Below are 25,095 nucleotides of genomic sequence, written 5' to 3'. Positions count from 1 at the left end.
GTAGTTGACTAAATGAAGTTTAAGTTCAATATAAACTGAAGACATGTAAGTCATGGTTCAGAGTACACAGTGGCAAGTGTTTGGAAACTAATTCCAAAACTTAAATATTTTCTCTGAGATAGCAACAGATGATTGTCTCATCTAAAACTTTTACTTGCTCTTAAAATGTATTTCTAATAACCTTGAAGTTTAGAGTTGTTTTCCCTTTGAACAAGCAGGTGGAAAGACTGGCTGAAGCAAGGCAGCTATAATATATTGCAGCATTGGTAAAGATGTCTTAAAGATAATTTTACATGCAGTCTGTCAGTATCTCTTTTTGCCCTTGCTCTGAGCCAGATATGATGATGAGAAAAACTGGATTATAGATGTGCCCTTTCCTCAATAAAATATCCCCAAACACCATCGCATCTTTAAAATGCTGATGCTAATTGAAGTCCTACCAGTGAGTTTTGATCACTGTTGCTTCATTGTTCTTTTGCAGGCTTTTTTGACACTGGAAAAGGGATTGAGTGTAGATAAAAGACAGATACAACCCATCTGTCTACGTACAGAAGCTGAAAATATTTACTAGGTTAAAACAGCACTGAGATAAATAGCATGTCTTTAATTTCTCCATCTCCCCACAGATATGGATACAATATTCTAATGAAACTTGTGATAAATGGGAGATGTGAGTAATTGATACCAGAAAGAAAAACCAAACTGGAAAATTCTGGCCTTTTTCTTCCTTCACATTTGCATATAATTCTCTCCTACAGCTTTAGTCTTATTCTCCACCCTACAAAAGAGGTTTGCATTTTTTGCACTTCTGCTTCAGTTTTCTATCACTTCATATAATTTTTCCACAAAAAAATAGGGAAAATGGGAAAAGGAGTAAAAGCTTGTTTTGCCATAACAATTTGATGGAAAATTCACTAAATGCATGCAACTGGACAACTTACATACTGTGAAACTAACAATAAAAGGAAGAGGAGCTGCTTGAGTTTTTTAAGGTTTTTGAATGCTTAAATACAAAATTATAAGCAAGAATACTTCCTAAAAACAAGAATCCAAATGCATTGGACAATTTGCATTCAGGCTTTGGATTGAAAAGATAACATGGCTTTTGTTTAGTACTTCATAAAGAATTTCATGGAATATATAACTTGAAGTCCCGATTGATTTTGGAGCTGGTTTGTATCCTCCTCTTTCATAAGCAGTAGGGATTTGCATATTTATTCCATTGTCTAATGTGAAGTAGGAAATGTGGGCTGCGTAGTATAGAGCCTGACCCTCATCAGTCATTCTGAGGAATACGGGCAGGAACTACAACATCATTTACCGATTGTAGCTTCACCATCTCACGTAGTTGTTGGATTTTGATGAGGAAATGCAAGCAATGATACCATTATGTCGTTGAGGACTGCAGAGTAAATAAGCCTCTGTGGTATTTGTAGCTCCCATTAGCATGCTGCCCCTTCATTACATTTGTTTATTCAGTTCTGGCAAATAATTTCTGTGCATGCCGATAACTAAGTGATCCTTCCCGTCTGTGCTGCTAGGGGGGATGAAGGCTGCGTGCTGAGCCCGAGCTGCGGCCGCCTTCAGGTGCCGGGGCTGCCGCGCTGGCTCTGCGGCCACTGTGGCACGGCCAGGACAGCTCTGGAGGGGCAGGGTGACAGATCCCGCAGGCCCTGCTAGGGATCCCGGCTCGGGGAGGAGGCTTCCATTTCAAACACACCTCCCGGGCTGCCTGGGAGTGAGGTCAGGGCTGTGCGGTGTCTGTGGCGTGTCCCACCTGAGGAACACCTGGCTGATCCTTCTGGGATGATGAAACAGGCCAACATGGTGCTGGCTTCAGCAGGAGCTTGGATTTTTTAAATAGTGATGTGGATTTGATGATTAACTGCTCAGTGATTTAAAATCTCTTCTCTGTCACTATTGAACAAAGTCTGTTTTAAATGTATCGTGAATATGTTAAAAAGGAAGCTGGATTGCAGATGTTTTTAGTTGCACTTCCTAAGCAATAGCCATCTCTAGTAAATGCCATTTGTGCCATTACTAGATAGGGTGAACAAAAAAAATGTTGAAAGCCACAAAATGTATTTGTTAATTGTTTTTAGTGTGGATAACAAATGGTAGCATTGCTTACTTCCAACATGAACTGTGACAGCTGATCAGGCTTTTCCAAGCAAACGTTTTTGTCTTTTAAATATTTCATTTTTGGGGAGGAGGGAAACCCCACGACACAGGGGGGAATTGACTCGCAGGGTTGCCATTGTTTTGCTCTCTTGTACGAGAGTCTTTGTTGAAGCATTCAGTTTCAGAATAGCTAGAGGTTTAACTTAGTAGCTTTCAATTAAATTGCTCAGTTGTTTACTATTATGCCCTTTTCACCCACTCTTACTTCTGAACAAACATCTTTCAACAATAAAATGGAAAACTGTCAATTGCACAGTATTAACCTTTTTAGCTCCTTTGGAAAAGGAGATTTAATAAAGCAAAATATATCAAAGAATATAAAAACCCACCTCAGGTTGGAAGTGTAAGCCACGTACCTTCATAGCACTGCTTTTCAGGAGAGTGTAGGGCAGCTAATTAATTTGGTCCCAGCAGACATCCCTGGCTGAAGTGGTGCTGAATGGTCATAAGGTGCTTACAAGTCAGGCAATGAGATGGCAGTGGGCTCACTGCTCAGCTTCTATTCATCACTGTCTCAGTGACAAGGGTGCCTTGGGAATTGGATGGGTATGTACTTATTATTAGACCTGCAGCTCTTCTGTCAGCTTTCTAGTGAAGTTTTCAGCTTTGAATTATAAACTGAACTGAAAAGAATTCTTAGACATGTTTTTTTAGTATACAAGTCACTACAGGCATAAACTCTTGATTTATTTTAATATGAAAAAAATGTGAAGAGAGTCAATGTTCAATTTTAACGCAACTGGGAATGTAATTTTAGGTCAGTCTTACTGTGATCTGTCATGCTGTGTTAGCACAATAGGCGCTTCCTTTGGGTGCCTTTGTGTTGATTATACACAGGTACACATGTACAGGTGAGTAAGGACCTATGGGTAATTTTTGCTGGCTACAAATACGAAATTACTATTGGAAATCTTGCCTGTAATTGAACATATGCTTTTAAAATCATTTTTGAGGTTTTCAGTTATTGAAATTCCAGAGAAGACTGCTGATTTACAGAGAAACGTTTAAGTTTATCGATGCACATATTTTGTCTGCCTTCATAAAAAAACCTCATTCTATGATACCATTGTCACTAAATCTAGAACTTTGAAATCTTAGTGTCACTGATCTTTCTGACTCCTTTCTTAAGGAAATCAGGTTTATGCAGTTATGCTTTTTCTGTGCCTGTCATATTGTTCAATATGTCTATCATATTTTCCTAATTAGTTTTTTAACCTGTTAGCTGATATTAGCTGAGCTTGAAGCAGAAGCAATCAATCTTCTTCAAGTATTGTGCAAATGGGTGGTGAGAGATTGCTAGTTCACAACAGTAAAAAACAATTTGCACTGTGACTAAGACCCTGATTATCAAAGTAACCACACAGAGGAAAGTTTAAACACCATGACCCTGGGGAAGAGTATCAGTGAATCAGCCCTCATACTGTGCCTTGGGTAATCCATCCAGAAGAGACAAATCCATAAATAATCAAGTTCCATTGTTTTTTCTTTTTTATTTTTTGTAAACTTGAAATTAAATTCTCCTAATTTTTAGCTGATAGCTGAGTAGCTTATTTTTACCTTGTGCTCTTCTTAGAAGAGAAGGTGAATTGTCGATTCCTTACATATATGTCAGTGGCAGAAGAAAACTTCACAGCTGTGTTGTATGAATTCACTGTTTCCTGCATTCAGTAATTTACTGTGTATGTTATGTGGGGTTTTTTTGCTGAATTTCTCTCATCAGTGTTTAATTGTGAAATACTATTATCTCTAAAAATCTCCATGTTTTTAAAAAATAAATGTATTGTTTTTCAGAGTTGAATAGATACACCATGTATGATGCAAAGTCAAAAAGCAAATCCTAGAAACAAATAGCAATTTTACATCTTTTATTTCTGTGTAATTTTTTTGTGGGCCTGAATGCCTTCTTAGGACTGTCTTGGGTGTGCATGAAAAATGCAGACTGTAGCATTATATTTTGGTTGTGCATTGTCCTTGATCTAGATAGAAAGCTTGAATTATTACAGCCATAAAGCTATTTTTGAAGATAGTAATTTCAAAACATCACAGCCTTCCAGTAGATATTAATAATTTATATTTTCCAGTAAAAATAGTTTTATTGACTTTATTCTCTTGGGAGAAAGATTCACTTAAACATATTTTACTAATTTTGGCTTTACTTGAGGCCCAGCCTTGAATGAAGTCATAATTTTACCGTCGTGCTATGGAGCTACATTCATTTCATTGGTGACAATTACATGTTGGCTCCTGCTGACCAAAATTATTTTTGATTTTAGGGTCCTGTTTTATTCTTCATCTGATAGTTCTGCTGACAAAAATAATACATTTTCTGGTATTTTCTTAGCTGTTTAGTTTCTACCATTTCCTTTCAGCTTTAGAGCACAAAATAGCAACAGAGTTTTGGGCTACCAGCAAAGCCAGTCTGCAGCTTTACATGACTACTAATAACTGTGCCAAATATTTATTTGGTGTCTTAAAAATGTGCACAGCACTGTGATTTTATTAGAGAATTGGGTTAATTATGTTCTTTCTAATGTCAACATTTATTAAAAAGATAAAAACAAGCTGTTATGGGAGATTTTTACGCTTTTGGTGTTTAAAAAAAAGGACTAAAGGAAAAAAATAAAAAGCCCATCAGCCAACAATGTTTTGATTGGTTGCTTTAAAGCCACGACAGTTGCTTATAAGTTGTTGGATGCAAAGAACCAAGATCATACCATGAATTTTAAATGTCTTGTTACTGAAGTCAAAAGAATATAATCTGACTGTTGAAGTATTGGGGCTCCACACTGTTTTTCATGTGTTCCCTCACTGAACCTGGAGACTTGTGGAGCACCCAGATCCGTCAGTGCTTACATAGGAATAGAAGGTGTTCCTGTAGCTGTGCCATTTTTGAGTGGATGTGACAAGGCAAAGGCATGAGGTTGGACAAAATCATCTGCTAAGCCGGAATTTGAGCGCCGAACTGAGAAAAGTTGAAACAGTGTCCATTAGGGAACGTGCTGAGCATGTCTATTGTATAACGCTGCAGCAGTACTGAAACGCAAATGGCTGCTGGCTGTGCACAGGCAGGTCTTTAATATCACAGGATTTGGTGCATAATAAGCTAAGACCCTTTTTCATGCCACCTCTGTGGTGAATTCTTATTACCAATATTTGTTAAAGCATAGTAAACATGTACCTTTAATGTATTTATATAATTAAATTTTACCAGTGTATGACAAAAGAACACCTATGTTAGAAGGGCAACAAAATTTGCAGTTAAGAATAATTACTAAATAGCATAATTTTTCCATTGTATGACCTGCTACCATCTATATATTTTGATATCCAACACAATGTGTATTTATACTTCTGAGATGCCTGTTGAATCTGAAGATGTATTTCAGAAGTGTGCTGCAAATGCTCTGTGTTAGGGCAGTGTTCTGCTCCACAGATTAGTTCTGCTCAGAAGCTGTGTATATTAGCAGTGCTGATCTGCTTTTGCTGATTGTGCTGCACGTTCAAAGTGAGCTGAGCTCTATGTTCACATACATAGCACAGATGAATACCATTGAATGGTAACTTTGAGGACACCTGTATTTTTTTGTGGCTGCCTTGTATACCTTCTCCTTTATAACTGGCCTCCAGGGATCATGACAGAGCATGGCTTTGCTATTTCATTTATATTTGTTTTAAATAGTGAAGGAAATTTGAAACTCAGTATTTTTGTCTGAGTCTCAGTTCTGTAGGAAAGGAATCTTTTCATAACCATTTGCTTCAAGACCTTACCATGTTTTTGTCTTTTTTCAGTTTTTCCTCTTTCATTGTGGTGTTGCTCAGTCTGTATTACCATTTTCAAGAACTGACTAATTTAGGCAATTTTTCATGTTTTAGGCACATCTTTGACATTTCTCAAAATGTCTCTACTAAGAATTTCAAGTCTTTTTAGTAATGTTCTTTGGAGTGAGAATGCTTTTCAACCACTGCAGTTGCAAAATTTTTTAATGCAGATAAAACAGTTTATCTCTTTTTCCTTTTTAAATATTTTTTGCCAAGTTTAGACATGTGAACATACATATGTAACTTGTAATGAAGGTGAGAGAAAATAGGTAAAAAGAGAGAGTGAGAGCAAGCTTTTCATGTTCCCTCTCCAGAAGAACCCATTTAGAGGTCAGAATAGCCAGCATAATTGATTCCTGCCAGAGGCAGTATGAATTTATATCTTTACCCTTGACTTGACTTTTAGCCTATATTTGTTTAGCCATTTAAATTGTTGTAGCCATTTATTTCGACCATGCCCTTGGCAGTCTTATTGTTGACACTTTCACTGTACTTCCTCTGCATTTGAAGTCATAATGACTGGAAATATTTTTGAAAGAAAGCATGTAGGCAACAACTAAATACTGTGTAACTCTAATCCCAAGAGTTAAAATGTTCTCAATTAAAGCAAGCATTGTGTAGTACAAGGTGTATCTCCTCACAGGGAATGCACCTGACTTCAATATCTGACTAGATACTGAAATTGTAATTTTGATGTTGTGTTATCTGGGATGTGCAAATGTGATACTTTAAAGATGTAATTAAGACTGTTTAGAGAGAAGATTTGATTTTAAAGTGTCCAGAAGATAAATTAAAGGAATTTAGCTGCCTTTTATTGAAGGGGGGAGGAGGGGGGAATTTATGTTCAGAAAAATAATTTTGAAAATTAATCAGCCAAACTGTCATTCCCCCAGAGATTGTATTATTTATTACATCTGCTTTGTGTATCAAACATTTCCTTCTGGAGTGTTTTAGAATAGATCAGAATCCCATTGCATTTGAAGACAAGGCAGAATTACGGGGCCAGCAAAACCAGTGATGTTACTGATGCAGAGGTGCAAAGTGTATGGAGGAGTGTGTATTTTCTAGCAGTGTTGAGATGGCTGTAAAATTCCCTGTCCTTCCAATGGTTCTTTCAGCAGAAATCTTTTTTTCTCTTGTGCTGAAGTCTGGCTGTGGCCATTGAGGACTGCAGGTCTGCTTCTGAGTAAGGTTTCAGGATTAGTCTCTAAGTCATATTGCTTTGATGAGGTAAGAAACAAGGCAGTGTGAGGTTAGATGCTGGAGAGAGAAATGTTTTGATCCCCAGTGTCCATGTGGTTACCCTTCAGCAGGGAACCATAGCTTGTGCTGTTGGAGCTCGCTGTGCTGCACAGTCACAGTCCAGTGCCCACTCCTGAAGGGAGGTACTCAGACTTTCAAGAGCAGAGCATAGGTCACTCTTCCTCTCAAAACATCATTCTTGTAAAGATCTGCTGCTGAATGGGTCTCTTGTTGATTTCCACAGCAGAATACCTAAGAAACCCACACTGGTGCAGATTCATAGTCCGAAGAGAGTGGGCACAGGTAGCAGCCAAGCGCTTGCTGTACTGCATTTACTAGCCTTTGGGTATATAAACAGTTTCTCATGGTCAACCTTTCTGTCCCTTTTCCTTCTCAACATGCTTTGCACTCATAATAGATTTTCTTTTAGTTCTTGGACACCTTACTTGGAGGAACACAAAGTTTCAGGCTCCCAGGGAGACCTCAACAGGAACTTATTCAGACGTCTCAAATCTCAAACTTTGGGTATGTGCAGAAGTGCCTTTATGCTAGGGGAACTTGAAAGTGAGACCCTGGAAAAGCTCACATGCCTTTGAAGAAGACAATTTGGTAACAGATTGGCAGAGCCTTCGAGGAGAGGGTTTTTGCTCTGAGGGACGACCAACGACAAGGATGTTGGAGTAATTTCAGCTTCTAGTTACTCCAGTGAAAGCAGCTGTTGCTCAGTCACCAGGCAGTAATCAGCCCTTTGTAAGTCTCTGTGCCCTTGCAGGGTGGAGACTTGGCTGTGAGGTGCCAAAGCGTACCTGTTGAGATGGCACATCACTCCCTCTGTTGCTGTTTTCTAGCCCTAGGAAATAACGGCACCAGTTCCCAGAGCAGGCACGTGTTGGCTGTATTGGCAGCCAGCACTCCCTCTGCATTATTCTCACAAGCTACAACTTCTGATGGGAATCTGCATCTTGTTCTGGGGATTATTAATTCAGAATTGGAAAGAATCTGAATAGTAAACAAGCACTCAAGTGTTTTCAGACCTTCACAGTTTCTTGCTCATTTTCTCTTCCTTGTTCTTGCTGATGAATGCTTTAGTTCCCACATTGAAAGTGGAGTAGTGTCAGCAAGAGGCTGTGTGGCTTTGGGGAGCTCCCCAGAGGCAGGCTCTTGAGGGTTTCACAGCTGTGAGATTGAGAGTGTAGGCAGGAACATGCCAACATTTCCAGCAACTGCAGCCATTGCTTTGGGACGTGGAACTTCATGTGCAGTTCCATTTGTGTTTCCATCGCCCTTCCCTCCCTGCATACCCCCCAGATACAAAGGCATTTCCTAGTTCTGTACAGGATCAGCAGATGCACTCTGCCTCCCATGTAATGTAATCACTACTGAAATGGAAATACCACTGTAACGCAGCAACAGGATGTCAGTGACTTCAGCAGTCTCCACTTTGTAGGGGGTACCTGTGTAGTTCTGTCTAGTACAGCATGCTGATGCCTTTTTTCTACTTACTGTCCAAAATATTGTAGACTGAAAGTACAGTGATTTTGAAGGGGTGTGGCTATAGTTTCAGATGTGTTTTGTTGGGTTTTTTTCCTTCACACAGAAAACTAATAAGAAACTCAGGAGACCAAGTCAAGTGAATTTCTAAGAGGCTAGGCACTGTCATATAACAACATTTCAGTCTCATGCTTAGGGGAAATTGGTTGCAAGGACGAGGAAGCAGAGCTGTGTAGCTGTAGTGGTTTGGGCTGGATTTTGCATCCCATTGCTGTCCGTTGAAGCATTAAATAGTGACTGCTGCTGGAGACAGGATATTAAACTTGGTCCAATCGCATGTGTGCTTTTTAGAGCTTTTGATTCTTAAGAAGTGAATGAATTCCCTTACTATAAAACTTCTGTTATAATCCTTGTAATTTAATAATATCATAAAAATGTTGTATAATGTACATGAAATTTCTAGTTTCGACTTAAAAAGGCAAGTTTAAACCTGCTCATAAGTCCCTCCTGCTGTGCTTAGGAGCTGTCTGGTAAGGTAAAATGCTTTGTCAGCAAAGCAAAACAAGTAATTAGAACTAAATTTCTGTTTCACTGGGAAGAAACCTGTGAAACTTGCCACCTCAACTCGTCAATCTCATGTAGACAGGCTTCAGTGTTTGAAAATTATGATTTTGAATTAATCTTAAAGATTTTGTAAACTGGTGAGTCCTACTTGCTTTTTCTTATTACTTTCTCTCTTTTTTTTATTTTTTTTTTTTTATAATTCTCATTCTCATATACCCACCTTTATCTTGTTATGACTTCATACCCTGCTGAAAAGTTTCAGTTCTCTTCACACTGTCACTGTTTTTTCCAGGAAAGAAACTGATGTTGGCCCTTGAAGGGAGCTATAGAATACATAGGAGACATTGTAACTACTTAGTATGAGGCCGAGTATGAGCAAAGATAGCAGAGAACCTGCTGGAGTGCTGTGCTTGTACAGGATCAGCACACAGCAGCTACATCCCTGAGACTGCCCCTGTACTTAATTGAAAAATAAGAAAGACACGGGATAGGGACAGCATTCTCTGTCTTCTGCTGCCAAGTGGCAGGATACAACTCTTGTCCACAATGGCTAAGCTGTCAGGCCTCTGCCAAAACCCAGGTGCCCTCATCCAGCCTCCCTGATGGGAATGGTCCTGGCACCTGTTTCATCCTGCATTATCCAGGAGAGCGCAAAGTGGTCTGAGCCAAAACCCTGAAATGTGCTAATTGTTAAACATTTTGGCCAGTACTGAAATCTCTGCCTTTAACCTTGTCTTCTTTAGTAGCCATTTAGCCCAGCTTATGCAAGCTTCTTCATGGATATTAAATGGGTTTCAAATGCAGAGCCATAGAAATGTTGGTTGGAAGGGAGTTCTGGAGGGTATGTAGTTCAGCTTCCAGGAAGGAGCAGAATGTGGCTGCCCCAGAGTTATGATAATTCTAAAGGTAGCTGTAGAGATTTTAATAGTTCTGTTTCATGAGCAATGTAAATTAATTTTTTATTTTTCCTCCTTTCAGTGGGGTTTGGCAGAACCCTTTGTCATGTCTGTAGTGCTGGGTTGTGTGTCCCTGACAAGTACAGTGTGTCATCAATCCCAGACAAACGTTTTGCCTGGATTAGTGTTAGGAGCTTTGCAGTGCTGCAGGCAGGATGGTGGCAGCTGTACATCCTCTGGGCAGGCTCCAGCTGTTTTTGATCTCTCCTCAGTTAGTTAATTACATGCAATATTTCCACCTCAGCTGCTTCATGGGTTAGGAGGGGTACCCCCCAATTTAGTGCTCCTACAGAAACTCCAAACCAGGATGCCTCACTCACTCCCACACTCTCCCTCCCCCCTGCAGTGGGCTGGAGAGGAGAATGGGAAGCACAAAAGGTGAAGATCATGGGTTGAGATAAGAACAGTTTAGCGGAAATGGCAGTGAGATAAGAAAAGGAACAATAAGGGCAACAATATTCATGACAGAGAGTACAAGAAAAGAAATGTTATTGCTCACTGTGGAAACCCACAGTAGACAACACCACTCCCTCTGGCTTGGAATTGGAGACATAAGGGAACTTCTGTTCCACAGAAAAGACTCCCTTCCCCCTGCCCCCAGTAACGATGGGAGGTGGTACAGAATAACCTTGTGTCCTGGCCATGCCCCCTCTGGGCTACTGCAAAAATCAACCTTGTCCTGGCTGGAACCAGGACATACTGCTAAATTTCTGCTTGAATACTTAGCTTTATCATATTCTACTCAACATCAGGAATATATTAGGCATTTCATTTCTTAATTTTGGTATCACAGAATTTAAGTTGGAAAATACCTCAAAGATCATTGAGTCCAACCATTAACCTGACAAGTCCCCCTCTAAACCATATACCCAGATACCACATCTACATGTCCTTTAAATACTTCCAGGAATGGTGACTCTGGGGTGACTTCCCTGGGCAGCCCATTCCCAAGCTTGACCACCCTTTTGTTGAAGAAATCTTTCCCAATATCCCATCTAAACCTCATCTGGCATAGCTTGAGGCCATTTCCTCTTGTCCTGTCACTTGCTACCTGGAAGAAGAGGCCAGCCCTCACCTGGCTAAAAAGTCCTTTAAGGGAGCTTTAGAGAGTGATGAGGTCCTCCCCAGTCTTCTTTTCTCCAGATTGAGCAGTCCCAGCTCTCTCAGCTGCTCCATCTATGAGTCACTTTCTGGACCTTCACCAGCTTCATTGCCCTTCTTTGGACTTGTGCCCGATTTACTGTCTGCAAACTGGTTGAAGGGACGGACACTTGATCCCCTTGTCCTGATCATCGATCAAGGTATTTAAGCAGGACTGGACTCAGCTAAGCCCTGGGAAATAATACTAGTAACCAGCTACGAGCTAGATTTAATTCCATTCCCCACCACTCTCTGGCCATCCACTCAGCCAGTTTTTACTCCCATCCAAGATGTAAGCAGTCAGTTTCTCCATGAGGATGCTTTGAGAAACATTGTCAAAGGCTTTAATGAAGTCCAGGTAGACAACATCCACAGCCTTTGCCTCAACCACTAGGCAGGTCACCTTGTCATAGGAGATCAGCTTAGTCAAGGGCAACCTGCCTTTCATAAACTCATGGTGGTTGGGAGAGGAGAACGTTTGGGAGGCAGTTGGTATCTTTAACTGGTGTGGGTAACTTCTGAAATCCAGGTGTTTATTGACCACAAATTCATATATGGTCTTTGTGCCTTCACCGTCTTTTATCTGTCTTTAATATTGGCATTATCAGATGGAATTCTTAAAGGGTGATGTGAACACTGGTTACATCGCATATATTTACCATGGGGAACTGTAGTGTTCAGGATGACTGCTTAATTTCATTTGTGATTGTGAACATTCCTTCCTCCTGTGGCAGCCAAGGGAGAGACCAAGTCAGTAATTTTTTAATTTGTTTGAAATTTCACAACATAACCTCCAAGAAGATAGGAACGCTGTTGACATCATGGGAAAGTACTTCCTGAAAGCAATCTATTACAGATTATTCTAGTGGAAAAATCATTTCCATACATGTCAAGTTAGAGTAGGATTTAAGATTGTTTTTTCTTCTCTATGGCTTCACTCTCCTAATTAGTCATGTGTCATTTCATATTAAATGATTATTCAAGACTAGAAGTGGTAATTTACTGCTATTTTGAAATAAAAATTAGTTTGGAGTTTATGATTGCATATTCTGCAGCTGGATGTTTCAGTGTCTCATTGCCTCTGTTCCTGTTACAGGTACATGTGACAGCATTGCAGCAATGAGTGGAATTTTAAAGAGGAAGTTTGAAGAAGTTGATGGCTCCTCACCTTGTTCCTCTGTGAGGGAATCAGATGATGACATTTCTAGCAGTGAAAGTGCTGACAGTGGTGATAGTGTCAATCCGTCCACTTCTAATCATTTTACCCGTAAGTATCAACTCTGTATATCCAAAGAATTATTCCTGTTTTTCAAAATAAAATAATATTTGTGGTTAGATAAACATGATGATTTTTAATTGAGCAGCAGATAACAGCCTCTCCATGATTTTCAGTTTGTGACTTGCTCAAAAAATTAGTACTAAAAATACTCTTACATTTTTTTGACTTCTTGTCTGACTGTTGTAGAAGTTTGTAGTCTTTTGGAAGCTCCTACCTATTTGCTATTTGAATTATGTAGCTGTTTGTAGTTAATATGAAGAATTGTGTTCAAAATATTTCAAACAGGTACTCTAGGGAAAGTGCTTTAGCTTAGCGTGTTTATTTTCCTTCGCTAAATGTATTGCAGCTGCCAGCGCTCTGTAATACAATATTGGTGGGAGTTCTTCTCTAAAATCAATATAACTTTTATTTTATTTGGAACTGATGGATGTTGTGTATGGTACACGTTATTTCAGTAGTTTCTATTTTTCAGGTACCAGAGGATATCTCTGTACTTTACAATGGTTTTGTGTAAAAATAAGAATTTGGTCTTAAGTTAGCAAAGCTACATTTGTAACATAAATTTCTGGGAATTATAAATTTACAGTTTATGTTTGCAGTTTATGATACTTGTTTTAGGTGGTTATATTATTTAACAGTGAATGGCATCTTCTAAAAAGCAGGGGTTTGCTTCCTTCAACTCTCTTGCATTTAGATCTCCTCTGTGGAGTTATTCCTTACAACCGTGAGCCAAGGAGCAGGTGAGGCTCCTCACTGCTGCCCGTACAGAATGTGGTCCATGAAATTGAGTGGTTTGGATGTGCCTGGAAATCATGTTTGTAGCATGTGATATGAAAGTTCTTACAACTGACTTATCTAGCAGATGCTGCTGGTCAGTTTGTGCGGGTGTTTGGATGGGAGGGTCTCAATCCTCTTTGCTGTGGTAGGGAATGTTCCTGTGCACAGGAGGGACAGGCATGACTTTTGAAATGGGTTTACATGGAACACTCTCGAGGTGCTGTATGATATTTAAGATGCAGTTCTAGTCTGGGACCTATTTCATTGAAACACCACAAGGGAGTAAGTGACTCAGTAAACCTCTTTGGTAGTATTTGGAAATATCTTGGTGATGATATCTGCATGCTGCTACTTTAACATTTACATATGTTGAAGAAGTTAGTTGATTATTCATCCTAGACTGAAAACAGGCTTTTTACATCAAACAGTCATTCCCACCCACACAGAAGACCACAGTTTTAGTGTGAATACATGCACAGGTGATACAGTGAAAGGGAATGGTTCATGGAAGTTGTAGTACATGCATTTAACAATAAACTTTAATTGTAGCTGACATAATAAATAATTTAGTTTAAAGGAACTTCCCTTTCTGTAAGAGAAACTACAGTATTTCAGTGTTATGGTTAATGATTTATCTAACTAAGATATTTGTGGCCAGAGTAATAATTGTCTGTGGGTGCACTCACACACATACAGAAATTGTACATATTACATGTATATGTATATCACCTATGTATATATCCATAGGTGATACAGAAATAGAAAGTGCAAATAGTGTGTACATTGATAGTATTTTTTAAGAAGTATTGTCTTTAATATTGATGCCTAAATTCCAGCCCAAATCAAATTCAGAACCCCTGTATTACTCAAGAGCTATTAAGTGATACTTACCTGAAAATTACATGCACGTGTAATGTACGCTAACAAAACCGTTAACAGTGTACATTGGAAGCTATTCTGTTCATGCTTTCATCTTCCATAATAAAAGACAAGAGCTTTTCCAAGTTTAATATTTGAATCTCAGTATAAGGTGACTTCTGTGAGACTTTTTCAGTGAGCAGACTGAAAAGAGCCAGTGCAGAAAAAAGGCTGGTGAGATTCCTTGCCTCTGTTGATATGCCTGAATACCTCCTTGATGGAGGTTATCTTCCTAAGCTATTTCCTGACATGTTATACCATTTTCTGTTCTGTTTAGTGAGACACTGTCAGATCCTATGTACTGTCTTTTTTCTGGTCTGTTTTCATATAGGTGAGTACGAAGTTCACTACAAACTCTGTTTTACTGACTGGAAAAGGGGAGAGGGATGAGTGACCTGTAGTCAACATCAAGATCTATATATTAATTCTTAAACTGAGAATTTTAAAAAAACCCAAAAAACTAGCATGGTCCTCTGAGCCTTCTTTTTTCCTTCTAATTGACCTGACAAAGAGATTATTCTAAATTGCTTGTAACTACAACCACTTCAGCACTTTAGCAAGCAGCCTGTTGGTATATAAATGCATGTAGCACAACTGATGAATCCCTTTAGTTACACAACTGTTTAAACTATATGTATTGGGTCAGATAAACAGGAGCCTAGCAAGAATTCTGCTCCATTAGTCTTACTTTAACCTGCCAGCTAAATGAGGCACACAGACACTGTGGATCATTCAGGTGGGGGAGAACTACCAGAAGATAACTTTGTTCTCAGCAATTAACCCTGTAGTATGATGGCAGAAAACACATGACTGAGATGGCCCTAAATGCTTTTGCTTGTGACTGTTAAAGGATAGGTACAGAGTTTCTTTAACAATATATCCATTTAAACAAATAAAGACAGCAACAAGAAGAAATTAATAAATCCCTAGCCTAAGTTGCAGGCATCTGAATCAGTAAATAAAAATTACAGTCTAATTACAGTTGAATAGACAACTTTTACCATTAGCATTTTCTTGATTAGGTGTGTGTATTTTTACAGATGTGCATATTTTTAAATCTCTTAGCAAATGGCGATGTAGTGCCTTCATTATGGCTGGTGGATATAATCCCTGTTGTGTATTTTACTTACCTTTCTTGGTCTATTGAAGCAATTTCTGTTTGATTCAGCAGGTCATTAGTCATTGCAGATTTACTTTAATGGATGCCAGAGCATATTACTAGCTAGTCTACATGTCTGTCCCATTTCACAGCCCTGCCTTCATATCAGAAAGAAGGATGTTCATCTTCAAATAGCAGTCCAAGCGTGCATGTACAGTATTAGTCAGGACTTAGGCATACACAGAACACAGGGCTGGAGCTCTCACGATGCCTTTTGAGGTCTTTCCAATTGCCCTGTTCAGTTCTGGCACCCCACTGCTGTGTTTCATCTGCTCCACAGCAAGCTGAAAAACCTGGAATTGCTGTTGAGGATGGCAGTACAACACCCTCACCATTCCCATATTGTGTGCACTGGGGAACACTGAGTTCCACATTCCAGCTCAGCCATGGGGGAATATGTACTCTTCCAGGGAAGGGTAGTGAAGCTCATGAAGGGTCTGGAACATAACTCCTATGAGAAGTGGCTGAGGGAGCTGTGGGTGTTCAGTGGAGTAAAGGAAGCTCAGGGGCGACCTTATTGCTCTACACTCCATGAAAGGTTTTGGGAAGTTGTGGGGTCAGGATTTTCCCAAAAGACAAGTGGAAGTGACCTCAAAGTGTGCCAGGAGATGTTTAGGTTGGATATTAGGAAAAATTGCTTTGCTGAAAGAGTAGTTAAGCATTGCAGCAAGCTCCCCAGGGAAGTCGTTAAGTTGCCATCCCTAGAAATATTCAGAAAACAAGTAAACATGGCCCATCATGATATAGTTTGAAGGGCATGGTGGTATTCAGTCAAAAATTGTATTTGATGATCTTGGAGGTATTTTCCAGCATTAATAATCCGATGATTCTGTGATTCTCCCTGCTTTGGTGAGGTACCTGCTTCTTAATATTTGGTGGGTTTGTTTTTTTTTTTTGATACATAATGATAACTCAAATTTAACTTACAGAATCGTGTACAATTGAAAGACCTTTGGGAACCTTGTGAAGTCCTGTCTTTAGCACTTTGGTGCTGGTAATAACTCCCCATAGCACATTAATCACAGATGTACCCCTTAAGAAACATAAGGAGCTGCTGCTTTCCTCTGCCATTTCAACTTCAGTGTCCTGTAGCTGAAACTTTACTTCTGTTCCTGGACTGCAGTCACATGAGATGGCCAGCAGCAGCATCTTATCTGATGAGGTGATTATCACCAACAGGAGGTGGTGCCATTACACAGTCTGGCTGATACCCTCTATCAGTTATCTCTCTGTTGCCATTAACAGAATTGCTGTCATGAGCAAGGTTATCCTGCGGCCATTATCATAGGTCCCGTCATTCTGCTAATTAGTGTACTGTAGTTAGAGTACTTTTGGACATACTTAGGTTCATTAGGAATGGGGCAGGTCACTGAGGGCTCTGAGGAAACCCTTTGGTCTCTTAGTGCTCTTGCCATCTTTTGATTTTGCAGTTAAAAATAATGAGGACTTTGAAAACACAAATACATCCCTGTTGCAGTTCTTTCAATATGCCCCATAAAGCACTGTTTGAATTTTGTAGAGTTGCTAGTTTACTGAGATTGCCTCATCTATGTGGCCATGCATAATGTGAAAGAAGATAGGAAATCCTTAGGAAGGTGTAGCTTCTCCTGAATTTCATGTATAGAGGATAAAGTTTTTTTGGGTGTAGGATCAATAGCACAAGACACTGTCAGAGCTTTGAACATAAGCTGCATGTTTAATTTATGGTTAATGATAAAAATCTAAATGAGTTAGAAGTGGTGGTGCTGGTTTGCTATGGGACAACACTTACATGTAACTAAATGCAGGCATTCCTTTTTCATGGCATCTTGCAGTTATTTATGTTGCCAGCAACCAGGCTTGGAATTTCCTTATTGATGCAGAATGTGTTCTTACTGCGATTTGTTGACTCATGTTATGAAATGCTAGCAGGTTGAGAGGTTCTTGTATTTGATTTTAAAATAAGTTGGCTCATCTGAGCATTAAAAAGCAAGAAATGCAAATAAATTCAGTGAAATATAGTGCAATGTCTTTGCTCAAACTCACAGAGAATGACAGATCAGGGTATACCATGACAGCATCTTTTCATCTGGAATAAGGAATACCGTGGTGAGAATTGTTAAAAATTGAAGAGATGTTATAAGGCAGGCTCCCACTAGTTTTTAGAATGATTTATGCAACTAATTATGTTTCTATATTTTTAAATAAGTCTTCTGTTATAAATTAGTACACTTTGCAAACAATACAATCAGAGGCACAGTTTTTGCCTTACATGATGTTTTTGTTCGCTAAGGAAAGAGCAAACAAAATTGTTTTGACAGAAGATATTCATGATACATACATAAAATACGTTTGTAAATGCAGAGTGTCAGTCAGCTGGATGGGTAGCTGTGTTTGTATGAAATGGCCATTCAGCAGAAGTCACACATAGGATGGGACAAAGGACTGCCTGTAGTATCATAGGAGAGCTCAGGGAATGCAGTTGTTGTGCGTGGATGTTCCTACAGGGATCCCTGGTAGGACTTTCCTCCTCACAAAGCTGGGGCCAAGGTCAGGAGTAATCATCTGTGGAACAGCAGCTGGCATTTAGAGGAGATGGTGAGGCACAGAGCGCTTAACCATCTCTACTCCTTCCCACAGGCTGATGATATTTGCAGAATGGAGAAACTGGGACTAATATGATGAATGTCACAGAAAAGCACTCTGGAGGTAGAGGGGGCTAAGGAAGTGAACTTGAAAGCTTTCACTGAAATTTTAGTGGTCAAGTTACAGTTTCTAGTATGCATCCTAACAATTAAACGTTTCTATGAGATTTCAGACAAAACTCTTGACAGTGAGGTAAAATGCTTAAAATACAAATTAAATCCTGTCTATTCATATCAGATTTGTCTGTGAGCTAATAATTTTCAAAAGCTTTTTCAAATGTGAATTAAATCTGGCATGAGGCAAGCATTCCCATCTAGCTCCTCCTGTGAGGTGCATTTAGCATTGGCTTTACTGTAAAGGAAGGTACTAGAAGGATAGAGCAGTGAAGTGCTCTAGGTAGGTGGTGGTGTTCCACAGCATTCTCCCTCTTCTCTCAAATTTTCACTAATTTGCAACTGAATATGTGCTTCCCTTCAAGACTTACAGATGCAAAATTCTTCTAGAAAATACCTCCCTTGTCTTCAACGCCAGATGTTTCTTTTGGAGGGTGTATTTTATGTCACAGGATTTCCTCTTAATGTAGATTTCCAGCATGTAGGAAAAGTGTTTTATCATTCAGGGTTGGAAACTTGTAAATTGAGTGTATGGAGATGCTTAGAAAATACCTTTTGGAAGACAATGGGATAGAAGGAGAGGTAAGAGAAAGAGGTAGAAGCAATTTCTGGATACAGTCTTTTCCTAGATTTTGTTTTCTGTGAGGGTTTGGAAGCGGGCTGGCTTTTATAAGCAGTGTTCTGACCTGGATTACCAGGAGGGATTAGGCTTTGCTGTTATGTGGTGTTAGACTTGATGAAACGCTGCATGGAAAGTCATGGAGCGGGTGGAGAATGGTGCTAATCCTTCTTGCCACAATGGTTTATATGACACCAAGTATGTAAAAAAGCAGACCAATGGGTAGTAGAGTATAAGAAATGCAGCATTTCCACTGGTCTAAGATAGAGCTTTAATCCAAAAGGTTGTTTCACACATGTTTTTTCCAGCCTCTTGGAATTTTCACGTGCCTAAGATATTTCTGCGCTGGTGACAATGAATTGCTTTGCCCTCACTGATGCAGGAGTGTGAGTAATCTGCTGGGGAGCCATATGGTTCACATTTATTTTAATGTGTCTTTGACATCAGGAGAATAGCTGAGACAGCAGAAGAAAGTGCTTATGTCTTGGAGTTCAGCCAGAACTGAGATCATTTAAGTTTTGTAATCAAAGAACTACCGCTTTTCTGGTAAAAAATGATAGAAAAACATGATGAGCTTAAAATGTCGTTCCTATCAGGATTGTATAAAATTAGGAAGCAGATTTTGCATTTGATGGATGAATACAGCTTCAGCAAGTGCTTTTCTTAAGTGGAGGTTTGGATTCCGTTTCAGCCACTAAACATGCAGACGGAAGTGCTTTGTCCTCCACAGGTTTCACTCTGCTGCAGCTCCACTGTCCAGCTTGGAAAATGAGGATGTTGAAGGGCAAATGGACAGTGCTGCTGCATAGTGCCTTGGATGTATGAGAGCAAGTCAGGAAAATTTTTCAGTCTGCCAGCATATTACTGCTTTTGCTTACCTATTGCATCAGTTATAATTTATTCTTATACAAATGAAACTTGAAATGACTAAGTGTGATAAAACCTGAATTTTTCAAATTTTCAGTAAATTTTGCTGGGTGTATATTCATACTTTCTAAGAGATCAGAACATAGTATTTTATATGTTCTTCTGCTCTATCTTGAGTTAAGCAGTGTCCTTAGCAGTGATTCCAGCAGATTTAACATACTGTGCAAGGTACAGTGCATGCAAAATAACAAATGTCCCTGAGTCTTGATAAGGTGGTAGTTCTGTTACGCTTCGCTTGAAGCAAAGGGTTTGAATCAGTTATAGAGAACTTTGTCCCTGACACTGGAAAATGTTCAACATTTCCATTCAATATCTAATAATATTTTTGAGCTCACATCAAGGCATCCCTCTGCTCAGATTTTTAGGAAGTGTAGTAGAGCAAGAACACAGTGCTTTGCTGTGCTGACTGTGCTTCTTTCCATGTCCTTGGTAGCTGAGGTGGTCACGGTTCTCACATCTCCTCGACAGTCTCCACAGATATTCTAATCTGTGCTTTTGAGTAATCAAATACAACCCTGTAAGCTCCTGCAACTCCTGCAGATCTGTTCTTGTAAACAACATTGACATAAATGTGAATATATTCTAACTCTTCCTGACAGTAGCATTCAGATGATCATGGGGTTCTTCACAGAGCCTTAACTTTGCCCTCTAATGAGTTCTACCAAAAGATAGGGTGTGTTCCAGAAAAAGTAATCCCATGTATTCTGAGGGCTCTGAATGTTTACACACATGTTTAATTACAGATTGTCATATAATGGCATATGTCATAAAATGGAATTTGCAACAAATGCATTGTCAGCTCTCACATTGTCTTCATACAATCTAGTGCTGAATTTATGGTGCTGGTGACAGTGCAGTTACCGTATGTCAACATTTTGATGAAATTCAGCTTAATTCTATTTTGACGCAGTTTTAATCACTGGTATATCAAAAAAAAACCTCCACAAACAAACAACACTGATGGAATGGCATTGACAATACAATTACTGAAAATGATAACAAATGTAAAAAATTGAAGACATGCATTAGTGGGTTCTTTAAGACAGCCCATGACATCTGAAGTCTTAACTGAGAGACTGCTGATCGAACTTTTAGGTGTACATGTATGGCAGTGCATGAAATTCATGTTCTAAATTTTGGTGCACACACATGGGCAAAAATGCACATAGTCTAAAAGCTCATGCATGGTATCTAGTTTTTATCAGAGATGACATCCTTTTTTTTCATCTGCGAGTAACTAGATCACAGACTCTTCTGCTTACCTTCATTTAGCTATTAATGTTACTGGCTAGTATGTGAATAAAACTTGAGAGTAATTTATTTATGTTTAGCCATTAGTATGAAAATAGTATCTCTACCATAAAGAGATTGACAGACTTTAAAAAACAGAAGTGCTTTTATTGCAGTATTTGTCATTCCTGCTATTAAAGTAACCCTGTCAGGAGTTCCACAGCTAAGATCTAAACCAGATTACTGTCACCAGAGACCTTGTGTTGTAGATATTCAGGTTTACAGATAAGGAGTCAAAGGTTTGTGTGATTCTCTAACCTGTGAGATTTACAGGTGCAATTACCTTCAATTTCTTCATGAAACGTATGTGTGTGTATATATATATATATAATTTATTTTTTTTTCAAGAGCAACTTTCCCTTTCTTTCCTTGAGTATTTTACAATTGTTTTATTTCTCATTTAATTTGTGACTGTTCATTTATATGGCAAAAAAGCTGCTTGCCTTTCTGTAGCTGTCAGTATTTATTCTGAAAAAGAGGTGTAACCCAGTTGAGATACAAATAACATTGATACTATATCAGAAATTGGATACAACCCAGAATCGTTTAGATACCTCCTTCAGCAGAAAAAGTGTTTTTTTAATATGCACCTTCTTATGTATCAGAGTATATTGGCAGTGCAGGTTCTGATTTAGAGTATTTGCTTTTATGTTACATTGAAAGAGAATGTCTCAGTATGAAAATTACCCCATCTTACAAATGCTAAAAATTTTGTTTTATTAAAGGTTGTTTTATTTTGGAACTGTGGTATATATGAAAAAGAACAGCACATTAAAACTATATTTAATATCATGCAAAATTGAAGCATATCCCTATCAACTAGTCTGCTAATGAAATACCCTCTTCCCTCACTAAAGGTTTCCCATAAACATTTTTTACAAGCTCTGTTTATATAAGGTTTGCTTCAACTTGGATATAAGTTAAACATTCCTAATGTAACAGAATTTGTCTTTTGATTTCCCTCTGTACATCCTATACCGTTTTTGTAACACACTTCACTGGAAGCATGTGAGTAACAGGACCTGATCTTCATCTGTTTTATATTTATAATCCAGCATACCTGAAGGAGGTCTGAAGCGCCTTTTATATAGCAAACCATACTTTTAGCAGCTTATTAGTATTTAGGAATCCTGTTGCAATGTTTCAGTGAACCACAAAGAGTTCTGTGGTAATATCTGTATTACAGTAATTTGGATAAAGGGCTTTATTTTCTAAAATACTTGTTTTTCACACAGTTTGGGAGATGATGCTGGGGGTTTTGACAGTTTTACATCATGTAGAAGTTTGTGGATTTATGTTTGTGGCAATTAACATTTCACAATATAACAATAATAGAGACTGAACTTCGTTTTACCTGTGACAATGAACCAGACCTGTTACAAAACCAGACCTGAAGGTCAAGTGTGTCCCATCTCTAGAAATGGTGGAATTCTAGATAATCAGTGTGCATCTTGTTGCTCTTACTGCTTTTATAGAATGATTGCAAGCCATTCAAGAGTGGTCAGGCACCATTTATATCATATTACTGCCTGAATTCTGGCAGTGAGGTCTCTCATTCATACCTGCATATACCTGCAGTTGTTGCCTATAAAAACTGCAAAGCAGTGACTTACAAGCTGCATTCTCAACTTGTTGCTATTTTGCAACAAATCAAATTAATTGGACTGCTCATTTTAAAAATCAAGGAGTGTCTCTTACCTTTCTCTAAGGTTTGTGTGTCCTTTTTTGTTTCCTCTAAAGAGCAGCTATTATCAGTGAGAAACAATAGATCAGTATCATGGGAAAGAGTTGCTAAATGTCTGTAGAACCAAAAGAAGAATATTTAACAGTTAAAATTTGGCATTTGTTTTTAAACATGTTTCATATGTTACTGCATATGTTTATTTAAAAACCTGAGCACAGGTATGAGTGGAATCAGAAAAGAGTTAGAAAATATGAGATTTAAGTTTTTGTCAAAATTCTACATGTTAGACTATACACACATATACATATTCAGTGGATGGCAGCAGAAAGAAGGATGAAGGTGAAGAAAACAAAGTGTGTGTGACTGCTAGTCAGAATTATTTCTATACCATTCAGTAGTGATGATGTTTGTACGAATTTTTGAGACAGTATGAAACTGTATGAAATACAACCATACTGCTTTTATAGTTTTTCTAACATCAATTTATAAAAAATTAGATGATAGGAAAAACTAATCTTTTCTGTCAGTGTGACTCAGTGCTGTAGCAATGTGGATCTCTGCTGCCTTGTGCAACTTTGTTGGCAGGGTTTAGAAGAGGTGTAAGTCAGTGGATCACTATCTGTGTGGTGAGACTGAAAGAGGTTTCTTTTGCTGGGATTTGATTGCTTCCTCAGTAAAAGGATAAAAGATTTTTATGATATGACAGGAAAGAAGAACATTCCGCACCATGTATTTCTGTTCTGAAGGACACAGTAGTGTCCATCACTGTAACAGTTTGTAGTGGCTTCTAAGTGGGTAAGTTGCATATGTGGTAAATATTTCTAATATTTCTCCTCCTTATTCTCACCTTGGAATGTGGTGTCTGTCTGGTCAGGTACTGTGACTTGTGCAGTTCCCTTTACCTTAACACATCTGCTGCCTGACTGCAAGTTACCATTCACACTGAAATCTGCCTCTGTTCCAGCGTCTTCAATCCTGAAGAGAGAGAAACGGAAGAGAACAAAAAATGTCCATTTTAACTGTGTTACTGTGTATTACTTCACGAGAAGGCAAGGCTTCACCAGTGTTCCCAGCCAAGGAGGAAGCACACTGGGAATGTCCACTCGCCACAACAGTGTGCGCCAGTATACACTGGGAGAGTTTGCCATGGAGCAGGAGAGGCTTCATCGAGAGATGTTGAGAGAGCATCTAAGGGAGGAAAAACTCAATTCTCTAAAGTTAAAGGTAAAACTTGTCTAAGATTTTGATCTCTGCCCTAATTTAAATGAATAGTGTCATAGCTATATGGGCCCAAGGTGTGTACAGTAAACAAATCTATCATCTTCTATGAGCTCCATTTGCAGTTGAAATGGATGTTTTCCTGGGGTTTTCTAATTTTGAAGATGCGTTTTTGTTTGATTATACCAAGTGCTCTTGTAGTTGTCATTGCTGTGTACCTCCAAGTGCTTTACAGGGAGGTTGTTTACTCCCTGTTTTCTACAGAAAGGAAAATAAAAGCAGAGGGTGGTGGATGTTAGCCTTGAGCAGGGTGTCCAGCAGAAGTCTGGAAGTGCCAGGAAGAGAATGAGTTTTCTAAGCCCAAGAATGTCTTAGAAAAGGAATGGTAACATTATAGGTACAGAAAGTGAAATAACTTCTTTTCTTAACCAACTTGAGTGAATTTGGGAAGAACTAAGAAACAGTGATACTAAAATGTTTTTGTTCTTAGTATACCAATTTTAGTGATTGTGTGTCTGTACTATTTCACCAAAGAATGTCCATTAAAGAAGAAATGCGTCTGATAAATTAACCAGCTATATTAGTTTAGCTAGTCAAAACAAATTTTGGCTAGTTTTCACAGGATCACAGAATTTTCAGGGTTGGAAGGCATTTCTGGAGATCATCTGCTCAACAGCCCCCTCCAAGGCAGGGCTCATCTAGAGGGGGTGACACCAGTATGTGTCCAGGTGCTTTTTGAATGTCTCCAGAGAGAGGGGATCCATGTTCCCCCCGGGCAGCTTGTTCCAGTGCTCTGCCACTCTCAGTGTAATAAAGTTCTTCCACATGTTGAGGTAGAATTTCTTGTGTTTATGGGCATTGCTCCTCATTATGCTACTGGGCACCACTAAAAAGAGTCTGCCACCAAGGTCTTGGCACCCCTTTGAGATATTCACATGCATTAATGAGATCTCCTTTCAGTCCTCTCCAGATTAAACTGGCCCAGCTCCCGCAGTCTCTTCTAACAAGAGAGAGGCTTCAGACCTCAAACCATCTTTGTGGCCTCCACTGGACCCTCTCCAGTAGCCCTTTATCTTTCTTGAACTGTGGAGAC

General features: G+C 39.0%; 1 protein-coding gene across 9 annotated transcripts in view; it reads left to right on the top strand.

Moving 5' to 3' along the window:
* The window catches only part of CSRNP3 (cysteine and serine rich nuclear protein 3), a 99,655-nt gene that overhangs the window by 59,327 nt on the left and 15,233 nt on the right, over positions 1–25,095 (top strand). For all 9 annotated transcript variants that reach the window (XM_015634785.3, XM_015634787.3, XM_015634783.2 and 6 more), the window contains 2 exons: positions 12,490–12,660; positions 23,749–24,008. In XM_015634785.3, the coding sequence (XP_015490271.1) occupies positions 12,490–12,660; positions 23,749–24,008 (431 nt within the window). The remainder of the gene's footprint in view (positions 1–12,489; positions 12,661–23,748; positions 24,009–25,095) is intronic.

The sequence above is a fragment of the Parus major genome, chromosome 7 (assembly GCF_001522545.3).
Source record: "Parus major isolate Abel chromosome 7, Parus_major1.1, whole genome shotgun sequence".
NCBI lineage: Eukaryota > Metazoa > Chordata > Aves > Passeriformes > Paridae > Parus > Parus major.
This window is presented reverse-complemented; position numbering and strand designations above follow the sequence as displayed.